At 39.6% G+C, this 13,907-nt stretch overlaps 1 protein-coding gene across 1 annotated transcript; it reads left to right on the top strand.

The window, feature by feature from the left end:
* Positions 1–3,855: 3,855 nt before the first annotated feature.
* LOC139149153 (netrin receptor UNC5B-like) lies at positions 3,856–11,013 on the top strand. Its single transcript, XM_070720725.1, has 4 exons — positions 3,856–4,254; positions 7,522–7,668; positions 8,870–9,043; positions 9,883–11,013. Exons 1-4 carry the CDS (start codon positions 3,931–3,933, stop codon positions 10,261–10,263), a joined length of 1,026 nt encoding a protein of 341 aa, XP_070576826.1. The 5' UTR covers positions 3,856–3,930; the 3' UTR covers positions 10,264–11,013.
* Positions 11,014–13,907: the final 2,894 nt, after the last annotated feature.

Here is a 13,907-nt window from a genome sequence, read left to right as displayed (position 1 = left end):
GCTCACGTGTTCACACACGTGAGCTTATGTCGCAGCGATGTCTGCCTGTCTGTGGCGTGTCCGTCAGTGTGTGTGTGTGTCTATCTATTGGCCCGATATCTTAAAAAGCTTATCGGATCAGAATCAAATTTGGTACATAGATTTAGTATGCAAATTGCAAAAACTAATTAGTTTTTGGTGGGTGTGGCTTGCATACTTTTGCTCATTTGCATAATTAATGATTTTAGAAAAGACGGATATACACTGAGAACGACACTACACAATTTGATGACATTTGCTACAATGTTGATCACACTAGGACATATCAGCCGTGAAAGATATTAAGGTTGACATGAAAGATAATTGCTAATTTGCATATTTAATGAACTTTCCTAATTAGGGATATATATCTGAATTGATTAAACTTGCTATGTGTATTAAATTCTCAATTTGCATATTTAATGAATTTATTATTAGGGATATATATTTGACTGACTCCACCAAAGTTGACGAAACTCGCTATGTACATTAAAACAACTATGATACAACACTATTGAAAGTCATTAAACATTTAATTCAGCAAATTCCCAATTTGCATATTTAATAAACTTTCCTAAATAAGGATATATATTTGATTGACTAGATCAAAATTCACGAAACTTGCTATGTACACTGAAGATACTTCCATACAACATTATTCAAAGTTATTAAGTATCTTTACTTCAGCCAATTCCTAATTTGCATATTTAATGAACTCTCCTAATTAGGGATATGTACCTGGATTTACATGCTGAATGTTGGTGAAACATGCTATGTACATTGATGATACCAGGTTAAAACAATATCGAAAGTCGTTTTGCATTTTCGTGTCAGCTAATTTGTAATTTGCATGTCTAATTAGCTTTCACAGTTCGGCATATACAGCTTGAAGGACTTGACAAAAAACAATTACACTTGCTATATAAAGTGGCAAGACAATGACAGCAGTCGAAGAAATTTCATATTGTTATTTCAGCTAATTACATATTTGTATACCTAATGACCGGAAGAATTAATCTGTGTTGAATATTTCCATGATTTTTACCATAACAGTTTCAATGACAGGGCTCGAAATTAGCGGTAGTCCCACGTCCACAGACTACCAACTTTTCTCTTGGGCTACCAAAATCCGTGAAATGGTAGTCCGCATGGACTACCAAAGCCTGTGATCTGAAGTATAGTCAGTATACTTGGCATGCCATGTCCGGTCCGTTATTTTGCGACCAGCTACATGCAGTCAAACCCAGATGGACACAGAAAGGCCTGAGTAGGCCTATGACTTTGTAATAGAAATTACGAAGACCACCGTGCAGTGGAACTTTGCAATAAAGTTTCAATATTTAAACTGTGACGTATTTGAATGACAGGCACAGGAAATGATGGCCAATGGAAACGCACTTTCATTGCATTTTGACAGGGACCATGATTTTGATCATTATGTATCAATCACAATTACACGAAAATTATGCCTCCTCCCTACAGAAAGCCCATGGTCTATTTTTAGCCCGGCTACAGTATGTCTCAGTGCCGAGAAGGTTGTGTCGTTGTCATGACGACTCAAAATTTGCATACAACTTTGAGAGTGAAATGGGTTGTCCATAGGTCACCAAACTTTTGAGTATCACTATCGTCCATTATAATACCCGTTTCCGTGAGTATTAAAGATGTGCAATATTCACATCAAATAACTAGGAAATTCACTTCACGGGCATGCAGAATCTTGAAAAATAGCCTTTTCTTGTCTAGTTCAAAAAAAAAGATATCCTTTAACTAAAATATGTATGGGCTACCAACCATTGTCACTGGACTACCAATTTCAGAAAATGGTAGCCAAAGTGGACCACCAGGGAAAAAAGTCAATTTCGAGCCCTGAGTGAAGTTGCAATCATGTGGCGCATGTTTAAATTTAAAGGGGAAGTCCACAGGATGATTTTTACATATGTGCTAGCTTTGTGGTCACTTACCCCGGAAAAGCTATTTTCGCCACTCGTGCAATTTTTTACAAAAACCAATAAAAATAGTACAGGAAGTAGCCCATGTAATTTGAATCATGGGAAAAAAGCTCCAGGCTTGGACCTTGGATCATGTGATATGAAAGGGACCATCTTCGGATGGGTATGACCCCGCATTGTCCACCCGAAGCAACACAGTAGTAAACAGCAACACAAAATCTGACAGAGTACAGTTTATTATAAGTGATTCATCGTTTAGGCAAGGATACTCAGTATTAACAAAAGTTATATAAATACGCACAGCCTGGTTTGAGCGTGAGTGAGTGGACAATGCCAAACCCATGGGAAGATGGTCCCTTCCATATCACATGATGCAAGCCCCAAGCCTGGAGCTTTTTTCCCATGATTCAAATTACAGGGGCTGCTTCCTGTGCTATTTTTTTCGGTTTTTGTAAAAATTGCACGAGTTAAAAATGGGAAAAATAGTTTTTCCGGGGTAAGTGACCACAAAGCTAGCACATATGTAAAAATCATCCTTGGTGAACTTCCCCTTTAAACACAACTGTAATATATAATGAAACACGTGAGCATTTTTAGTTCATATCTGGTCCTTTGTGTCTCAGGTTTCAGTATTAAAGGTGTTTTCTCATGACTGAAATGATATTTAACAAAAGGCAGTTTTCTCATTATTTGCTGTGCTAATATGATTTCAACGTAAAAAGAACGGGTCCTCTCAGACACTGCTCACATCAGATTTTGCTACAACTTATAAAATAGTTCTCTATGGCTTCTCAGCAGATGTAATTGGATAGCTGGCAAGTCTAAACACCCTTCAAAGTTTATGATTTACTCTGTTCTCTCTTTGCTATCAATGATTGACCTCCACTTATGTGCAGCAGTTCTGGACATCTAGTTATGCATAGAAAGTGTGGAATATATTCACAGCTAATTCAAAATACTGTATTCAAATTTTCAAATTGATATCCTGTTTCGAAGGTTGGAATAGAAGGTCAGCTCCTCCCGCCAAATAAACAGACAAGTCTCCAAGCCTCCAATGAATAAGGTATATGCAAAGCTATGTCTCTTGGGTGAACAATTTCGAAAGCTTTAGATATTACTTTGATACAGATCTATCATGAGTAAATAGAAACACCTGTCAGCTATCGTGCATTTTGTGTCATATTGCACAGCATTCTTGATGGCCTACCATGATAGATAGTGATGAATATGTTAGATCCTGTTTAGTTATGCCTGGTATTGTTTATTACATTGTGACACAAGCATGCCTGCATGCTGCTATAGTGAGATCACTCAATGACCTGACATTAAGAATAACAAATCAGTCTAAATATGTACAGGCCGCGAGCTGAAAGGGTAATACTTTTTATTCTTTGGGGAGCTGGAAAATAATTTAAACCAGTGACATTCATAAGAAAAACAGTGAAAAAGATTTCAAGAGTAATAGCTGCCCTCAATCCCACCGAATCCAGGTTTGAATAGAAAGCAATTTGTCATGCCAAGTCAGTCAAAAATATATAAAATAGTACAATATATAGCTTTACAGAATGTGACAGAAGTGGCATGCCATGAAAACATTGGTTGCCATAACATGGCTTGGAAAAGGTGATTACATGCTTGTTGACAGAGAAACTAAATGACGGAAATGATTCTCCTAAATACTGTGACAAAAGGAGAGGATTTTCTCCCTGGAAAAGTCTTACTTATGCCGGAAAATGGTAGCATTTGCTTTGTTGCTATGTATTCTGTCATTCATGCTAGGAACGTCGCTATGCCTGGCTGGCAGCTTGGGGCCCTAAATACTACAGCAGAAGCGGCAACAGCTTGCTTTTGAAGTGTTGCGCGAGCAAATTTATGGCAGGTGTTCACTGTTGTACACTGTGGTCCTTCAGGGCTGAATTTCAACGAACGGGTGATTTTATCGTATCAACACTGTGCAGACATGGAAAGCCAAGGGGTGCATGTTGTGGCGATGTCTTCGAACGCAGATCCCGGAGACAAAGCTGAATACAGGAGGTTGGACGACGACCACTCTTCTCTCAGTATTGTGCAAGGAAACAAGTGCATACTACATATTTCCCACTTCACGGGTTTTACCTCAGTTGCCCAATCATCGACGCAGAAACAAAATGTTGACATCCAAGAACAAACTCCTGCCATCAAGAAACTGATTGACATTATAGGTTTCCATGGCGATTTGAATCCACAGGTTAAGAAACTGCCTCTCCGGCTGTATTGTGTAAACAAGACGGACGACGCAAAACAGGTATTAAGGAAATGTCACATTAATCATATCTCCTGACATGGTTATTGACATGCATCGTTATCTGTATGTATATCCCTATGAGCTGGATCAACTCCAGCGTTGAAGAGTTTCTTATCTTTGCATTTGTTTATGTTAACGTCAACAGAGCGACCGTAAATATCGTCTCCTTTGCATTAAGTCAAAATTAGAATACCATTATATTCGCTTGCTTCCTGTAACATGACTTTTAGAGAACATGGAATAGGTTTTGTTTTTCTGTAAATTATATATATATATATATATATATATATATATATATATATATATATATATATATATATATATTTATCACATGAACTGGCCCGAATTTTCACCGGTGTGACGTAGAACAGGACGGATAAGAAATCCGAATTACCCCTGTTGTACGTCATCAACCGGAACTTTTTTCTTGCATGGTACCGTTCATGCGTGTGGGTCGCGACGTGAACACAGACCGATTTGTCGTGATCGATGCCGTGCTCTCATGACATTTTTACAAAAAAGGTGCCCCGATAAATCCACACATGGAAACATAGAAGGCATGTCCAGCGAAGTTTCGAGTCGCTAATACTATTGCTGTTCCCGAGAATCGAATGGGGATACCGCTGATCCAGTCGAGTCAACTCGTAAGGTTCAATGTGGACGTCGTACCTGGCGATCCCGGTTGGCGATAAACCTGAAATCTACACCTCAACGGAAGTTCAACTGAATAAATGATTACGGTATAATCTTCGGGAAAGCGACATACAGGCACAAGCATAAAGTCATTCGACTAACAACGATAAATTTCCTTCATCATACAAAAAATTCCGTAAATTCTTGCTGTGAATCAAACCTGTAGCGCGGCGTAAAGGCTGTAGCACTAGCGAAGACCTCAGCTGTTGAGCTGTACAGTGCAGCGCTGCGGAATCCGACGTACTTCGAAAGTTGACTCAGACGACACTCAAAAGAGTTTCCGTCAAGTAAAATTTGGATGTATCTACGGGTGAGATATATGTCACTGCAAACATCAAAGTCCTTAAGACGAAAACATTGACGACCGAGATCGGGATCAACGAGTTGACACCGGCATGGCAGAGACCGGTGACGGCGGCGTTGTTGGCATAAACATACAATGAGGTACACTCTGTGTGTCATCGAACGGAATCTTTCGCGCTCGCCACGGTCGTAAACTTGTGTGATATTTTGAAAAGCCACGGAATCTCTGAGAATGAGAATTACTGTTTCGATCGTGTCGTTGCATTTACTTCATAAACTATTTTTAAATATTCTGAATAACTCTGAATACTATGGCTATCCGTCGCTAGCATGATGAAAGTTATGTCCAACGTACCGATGGCCGACTTGCCTTGGCATCGGTACAGCTGGCGAGACAATGATTGACAAGTTCACGTGACAGAATCCGTAAGTCTGGTTGGTGGAGATACCATTTGATGTAGCAAATTTCAGCTTGATGGGATTTATGAATGAAAGTATCTCCTGGGTGACGGGCCGCTTTGTTCTTTAAATGAAAGTAATCCGCGTCAAGTAAAACACAAATCGCGACGAAATTCATGCAATTTGTTACGATAATTTTGATCCATTCACGTCAAAAGAAAAATAAGAAGACTGTTCATGTGATAAATATATAATCCCATGGTATTTTTCTCTGTTTGACGTCATCGTATACTCGTGTTTTTCGCGGAGCCGCACAACTTCTCGCCTTCGGAGCCGTAGGCGAGAAGTTGTGCAGCTCCGCGAAAAACACGAGTATACGATGACGTCAAACAGAGAAAAATTCCATAGGATTATATATTTATCACATGAACTGGCCCGTATCTCCACCTGTGTGACGTACACCAGCACGGATAAGAAATCCATATTACTGCTGTTGTACGTCATCAACCGGAACTTTTTTCCTGCAATGGTACCGTTCGTACGTGCACGTCGCGACACAGACGGATTTGTCGTGATCGATACCGTGCTCTCATGGCATTTTGACAAAAAGGTGACCGACAAATCCAGATACGGAAACATAGAAGGCATGCCCAACGAAATTTCGAGTCGCTAAAGCTTTAGCTATCCCAAAGAATCGAATGAGGATACCGTCGATCGTTTGGCTCAGTAACGTCACGGCTCCAGTCGCAAGGCTCAATGTGGACGTGGACGTCGTCGCGTCGTACTATACCTGGCGATCGCCATGCGACGTCGTACCTGGCGATCCCAGTTGGCGATAAACTCGAAAGACACACCTCAACGAAAGTTCAACTTAATAAATGAATTCCGTATAAACTTCGGGAAAGCGACATAGAAGGCACAAATATCGACGAACAACGATAAATTTCCTTCATCACACAAATTATTCCGTTGTTTCTCGATCGTAATCAAACCTGAGCTGTCGACCTGTAGCGTAAACTCTGCTGTGCAGCGCTGTAGAATCCGATGCATTTCGAAAGTTGTCTCGGACAACACTCACAACAGAACAGAGTTCCCGTCAAGTAACAAAATTGGGAAGTACCTACGGGGGATATATGTGTCACAGCAAATATCAAAGTCCGTATGACGAAAACATTGACGACTGAGATGGCCAGCGGCGGAGACCGGTGACGCGCAGTGCCCACTGTACAACTTAAGCGTACACTGTGTGTGTACTGTGTCATCGATCTGAAACTTTCGGGCTCGCCAAGGCCGTAAACTTGTGATATTTTAAAAGCCACAGCATCTCTAAGAATGATCACTACTGTTTCGATCGTGCCGTTGCATTCGCTTTATAAATATAATTGTAAATATTCTAAATAACTCAAAATACTAGTGTTATCCGTCGCCAGCGCGGTGAAAACTATGTCCGCCGATGGCAGACTTGCCTTGGCATCGCTCCAGCGCGAGACAATGATTGACACGCGCACGTGACCGAATCCGTATGTCTGATTGGTGGAGGTACCATTCCATGTATAAATTTGTTAGCTTAATGGGATTTATGAATGAAAGTATACCTGTAAACATTTGCACATCTCCTGGGTGACGGACCGCTTTACTCATTAAATGTAAGTAATCCGCGTAAATAAAACACAAAATCGCGATTAAAATCATGCAATTTGTTACAATAATTTTGATCCATCCACATCAAAGAAAAATAAGAAGACTGTTCATGTGATAAATATATATATATACATTTAACGTTGAAATGAATATTAAATGTTCATTAGGAGCTTTACACAATTTCTCTAAACGGCTGTTCCTAATCCCTGCAAAACTCGCCTACCCTTTCAGCTGGTTTTAGAAGAAGAACATCAACTGCGTGGCCACCAAGCCGATGCCCCGAAGACTATGTCAGTGGTAAACAATCAACGTGATGTGGAATTTCACTTGTCCGAAATTGATCAATCGTGGAAAATAGGAGGGACAGGTCCCATTCAGGTAACACATGATTTCGTGACTTACATGGGAAAGAAAGTCGATACTCACCTCAACATAGAAAGGATGTTTCGAACCGAGTAAACTAGTAGCTCTTTGTTTTCGAAAAACCTTCCTCACGAATGCTGAACCGAAACCATCTCTATGGTTTATCAAAGTGCTTCCCGCTTTCAGTAGACCTGGGTGTCGATGTACAACGTCGAAAAGGCGTGTTCAGGATAAAGGTTCTATTTCACATCCACATCCACACGAACACCCCTTACATGAAAAGAAGGGCTGCCACTAAATCGCACAGAACGTGCCATCTTCATGTTCAAAGATAAAATAATACTGTAAATACAAACCCATAGGGCCTATTCGTATTTCAACACCACGCTGCATCAGTACGTAGATATATATTTTCGTGTATCTCAATTACTATTCAGTGTCTTATTATATACTTCCACATTTTCTTCTCACCTCTACCACCGAAACATTTGCTACTAAAGACAGTGCCTTCTCACTGGTTCTCCTCCTAATCGCACAGAGTATTACCCGGATGTCTAATTATAATAGTTCTATAGTAAACAAAAGAAAAAATATAAAAACTAATTAGATGCATTGCATCGCCACAAACCAAAACATTGAGACATGGTAGTACGTCTTTTAAATTTCACCTGGCATTACCTTACCAGTGTAAATTCACGTTGTGATGTTACACCCCTATGATAAGCCAGCTGTTACGTCTGGTTCATCTGGTAGTGGATCCTCTCAGTAATTATTTCAGAACATTTTAATTTTTATATGATTTTTTTAATGATTTTATAAGATTGGCCTTCACCGCAAAGGGCGGAGTTTAGCGTATGGGTCAGGTATTCTCTTGCGAGTTCTGCCAAGAACTAGATTTCTGAAATATCGCAATTATTGGCAAACTCAACAATTAAAACACACGGTGATACCAACTACTGTAGGAAGCATATCCTTCGTCAGCGCTTCTGGACTGATCTGTTACATTCCAGGGCTTCGCTGCACTGATTCGTAGTTTGAAATTACCAACAGCGTCGAATATCTGAAAGCGAGAGTTATAAATTTAGTTGTTACAGGCTTTCAAGGCAAAGGAATGTCGTCTGCAATGCCTCTTCTAAAATTGAATTTAATGAATAAATAATACTAAGTAGTGATAATGATTATGAAGTAAATCTATCTACCAATTTGTCCACCACAGTATGTAGACATTGAAGCAGTGATGTCTTCGTCATTCTCGGCGTGTTCTTATAGTATGTCTAGACAAGACAAGTCGACCAACGCCTTCGATTGCACAGTCAGCGCCTTCCAGAGAGACAATCCAAAATACGACGAAAATAACAGACTACCTATTCATTTCACTATCAACGAGCCGGTGAGTAACATAATGATAATGGTGGAGATGATTGAGAGGATGATGGAGAGTATGATGATGATAATGATAATGATGATGATGATGATGATGATGACGATGATGATGATGATGATGATGATGATGATGATGACGATGATGATGATGAAGATGATGATGATGATGATGATGATGATGTTGATGATGGGATCGTCATCATCAACATCATCATAATCGTTGGGCCAACTAGAATGTAGTCGATCTGAAGCCCATCAGTGACTATTTGTCTAATCGATAGGGGGATAAATGTTACCCCAAAACAAAATGATATGATTGATGAGCACAGCAATTATACTAGGATCACTCCGTTCTGTGAGCAACACTGTTCAGGATGGCGGGTGGGCAACCGAGAAGTCGATTAACCTGCTAACTGCCCATATTATGCTATGTTACTCTAAACCTAGACTTGGTTCAAGTCTGTGATTGTGAATGTTTGAGTGGGGTGAACGTGATGATTTGTGTTCTGTTTTCATGTGAAACGTGTGAGTGGGATGAACGCGATTAGTGGGGTGAACGTTATACAGGGGAGTTTCTCCCGGAATCACGGAAACTAACTCACTACTGCGCAGACTCAAAGGTAACGCGTTCAATTAATCGCAAGGAAACCTGGCCTTGGCTGCCAAAATTCCAAATAGGTTTGTATGAAGTAGGAGATACACAAGAGAAACTATTACAAAAGATTTTTTTAGAAATTCACCGACTTGAACCAAGTTTACTCTCGACCACTGCAGGCCATATGTCGAGAGTCGTAAACACAACTTCTTAAGCTCATCCAATTAACAAGCTTTCCTATGTACTTTCAGCTAATTTCTGATCCGACAGACATGGCCACCCGTTACACATTGCAGCAGCATCCGAGACGCAGTCTCCGATTGAAGTACCGTGATAGATTGAAACTCAGCCACCTTCTCGACCCTGCCAGTCCTCTTGGAAACGACTGGAGAATGGTTGCTGACAAAATGTCTCTCAGTTATGATACCATTCAACAGATCGAGAGGCAATATCAGGTTGGTACAGTGCTCAGCCCTACCAGAGAGGTACTGAACTATTGGGAGGCGACAAAGAAGGACGCAGCCATTGATGAACTACTGGTCATTCTAGAGGACATTGAACGACTTGACGCTGTTGAATTTTTGAGGAACGTTTTGTCAGAAAGTAAAACGGAAGCCCAGTCATCGAATTAGTCACTATTTTTTATGATAGTTTTGTTTTCGGCACATTTGAAATTTCACTTCTTTTAAGGAAGCTCGTGCAAATACGAGGACAAACTGTTGAAGTCCGATTATGGGCAAAATCCCATTCAAAATTATCTTGATAAAGTTTGCAAAAATAAAGGTTACTATATGTATATTTTGTTTAATGCTGCCATGGACTCTGATCAACAAGTAAGTCGGTCAGAAAGTTGATTTCATATTTTATAATTCTGTCAGCAGTGTTCTCAAGAGAAATGTAAAATTTTCAAAGTTTCTTTAAAGTTCGAACGTTCAGCTATAAGATATATAGGAATATGTTGTTAGATGTAAATTACAGCTACAGGGAATTAAGAGGATGAAAACTTGTGACAACTTTCCAAGTATGAAAAGCTTTTTTTGTGCGTGAGATGTGACTTCCTTTTAAAATGTTATCACGATGTTTGATTGCTAGTGTCTTGTTATCACGACATCTAATCGGTATGTAGTCCTGCTTTGTCACTTATTCACAGAAGCCTTCGTTTGCTCATGATCGTAGACCCTTGTTTTCTCGAGGGTGTATGGTTTACCGAGCAGGTTGCATTTTTTTTGCACTCTAATGCGCCCTCAACGTTTCCGCTGAGTAAATATTACCCACATCCGATTGCACGGTACGTTAGGTTGTGTTGGCTAGTTGCGCCTCACCACTGAAAATGTATTCATAGACGCTAAATTAAAACACAATTTTACAAAAACATGTTACAATTTTATGTCAGCGTGGGGTGTTTTCTCGATACTGATTCGTCAAAAGTCCAGAAATAAAATCAGCATTTTTGTGATAAACCCCAAGAATTTGTTCGACAGGGTAATGAAGCAAAATTGTTCGTCATGATAACCTGTCAATGGCAACGTCCCCTTCTGTCCAATAAGATGACATACCACTTTCACACATGCGCATTTAATAATAGCCTCGTTCCAGTAGTACATATAATATTTTTTTATTCATAAAAAAATTGAAATGCAAAGTCCCTTGTGGGATACAATATGCCCATTCATTGAATGATACTCGTAAACAGATACTGCTATACATACTCTACAGTCTATAAAACATTTTACTATTGCATTAGAAAGTACTTTATCGAGCCTGCAAATGTTGAACTCTACGAGAATGGGTAGCTGAAAGTTTGTACGCATTTCTACATCGACCCAAAAGTACAGAAAGATATCGTCAATTATAACAACGGGTACTACATCAAGCACAATTTGGTAAGGTCATATTGACTGAAACAATGTCGTACACACAGGACTTGCAACTGGATTGCGTGGTACCGATATAAAGACATTTTATCGTCAGTAAATCCTGTCTCACAACGAATGATACAGTCTACAGATGAAGGAAGTCACGATAGTGATTCCTAATTTTTAACGATAATTTTTTCATCAACATCTTTACTCAAAATGCCACTTCATTAATAATTCCTCCGTTCTGAAGAGGCGTGAACTTTCAAACGAATAATATGAACTCGAAAGCGGGAGACGCCGTCGTCGATTTCGGGAAAACGAAACATAGTTATTATAATTCTTATGAAGTACAGCTAAAAGCTTAAAGTCTTTCACAAGGTTAACAATGTGAGATAAACTGAATCATCGTAAACGAAACATCTAGTAACACTTCAATACATTAACTTGACCAGTTCACTCCTGTTTCCCGTCAATTAATTCAATAAACGTACGAGCTCTTGTCAATATTTTTGTGAAATTTTTCACGGATCCGAACGATATATTATTCTGCATTACCCTGGACCCACACAGCCGTACAACCGCTCAACTTCATGATTGGCCGCGATAAACCACCTGTACGCTGAGACATGATTGTCATATCTACTCTGGATTGCGTACAATAACTTATTATTACCACTTTTACATTGTTTGGTCGCTGGTTTGGCTATCTATCACTTGTGACGATACACCAGGAGTCACAGGTCAAGATAAGCAATGTTCACAATTGAGGTCCACCCACTTCGATATCTCCCCGTGCGTAACGGCCGACGGTAAGGCCAGGAAGAAAAAAAAAATTGTTCATCGGAATCGCCGCTTCTACTTTGGCATATTTGGAATTTTTTTTTTTTTTTGATCGCGGCAAATTCTTACTTCCGCATTACAAATATGTTTAGTACTGCCGCTGGTGGCGCCCTACACTTTGTCGGGTTTTCGCGGGCACGGGATTTTTAATGAGACTTCCTACGTGCTTGTGTGTACGGACTTAATTGACCGCAAACACGTTGTTGTGACATCTGAATTTGGCGAATCACGACGCAAACTTGGTTGATTTGGTTAGGTTAGTACATGTCACATCATGAGTATTAATTTGATCGCCAACATTCGACGTGATGGCCAACAGTTAGTTCTAAAGACGCTATTCAGTGTTTGTCCTGATATTGTTCAACAAGATCGTGACAGCAAATGGACGGTGCATCCGATTGAATGAAAATTGCATCGAAAGTATAAAAAATTACGGCAATGACAAAACACATGGTTGCGTCGATGTTAAAGTACAGTCTGAATGATGACTACTATAACTTCACTCCGATCACAGTACAGTGTTGTTAGACCATTGTGTAAACTGTGTAGAGACAGAGGTAAAGAGGTCAAAACATGGGGCAAAAGTAAAATGAAAAAACTCAGATGCTAGGTCCCACCAGGACAATACTGAATTGTTGGATTTCAGTGATTTGCTGTACATTTCAGTTTTATTCTGAGTGAATGTTGAAATACTCAGAATATGTTGTGCAAACACTAACTGTGAATGTAATGGCCTATATTATTGTTGGGAAATATAGTCTTGAAATCAGTTACCAGTATCAGTGTTTCTTGTCTGAGATATTTCTGGTAAAAAGGGAAACAAGTATCTTGCCTTGTCTGCATCTGTGCAAAAATGCCAGAGAACCGCGTTTACCTTCGGCCTAAAAAAATAAAAAATAAAATTTTCGCTCGCCGCTCCTGGAACTTGGTCCAAAAAATCCGATGAACAAGATTTTTTTTTTCTCTGGCCTAAGTGACAATTATTTTAAACTAGCAGGTCCCCGGTATACTCTCGGTCGAAGACAGACACAAGCAATAGGAACATCTTCTCTAGCAAACCTGTACCTGTGTAAAGAAAAAAAGCAAAAATACAATTAGTCTCAGGATGAAATAGTTATTTAAATGTTGAGATGACGATGTTAGTGCACCTGAGCTCATCAAGTCGAGTAACTATAACCACGGGCAAATTTGACACTCTGTTTAAGGACGAGATGCGTCATGCATGTATTAAGTTAGAGAAGTTGTGGATCTTTTAACGTTCTAACTTCTGCGACTTATAAAAACATACGAGAACTAGCCAGCGGCCGTGACATCCATGGATCTGTATGGTGCGATGGAGATTATTACAGGTGATTGTACTTTGTCTTAGAAATCTTGAAAGCGGTCTGTCTATTGAGTTTTACCAAGTTTTATAGTACAAAGCAGATACAACAGTAATTCAGAGCATTACTTTACTCGTGGTGTAAATCTACGTTTCGATGTCTGTACTTGACTAGATACATGTGTATCGAATTGAACACTCCTGGCAGCTTGGAATGTGAGATCGACAGAATAGGATGAATCGGCCTTCAATTTAA

This window comes from Ptychodera flava, chromosome 14, assembly GCF_041260155.1.
Source record: "Ptychodera flava strain L36383 chromosome 14, AS_Pfla_20210202, whole genome shotgun sequence".
NCBI lineage: Eukaryota > Metazoa > Hemichordata > Enteropneusta > Ptychoderidae > Ptychodera > Ptychodera flava.
This window is presented reverse-complemented; position numbering and strand designations above follow the sequence as displayed.

Bases quoted from the DNA above. Each gene is read 5' to 3' on its own strand.
- LOC139149153 (XM_070720725.1), top strand. From the start codon at position 3,931: ATGGAAAGCCAAGGGGTGCATGTTGTGGCGATGTCTTCGAACGCAGAT. The intron at 4,255-7,521 runs GTATTAAGGAAA...CTACCCTTTCAG, and splicing joins AGACGGACGACGCAAAACAG to CTGGTTTTAGAAGAAGAACA. The intron at 7,669-8,869 runs GTAACACATGAT...TGTCCACCACAG, and splicing joins GAGGGACAGGTCCCATTCAG to TATGTAGACATTGAAGCAGT.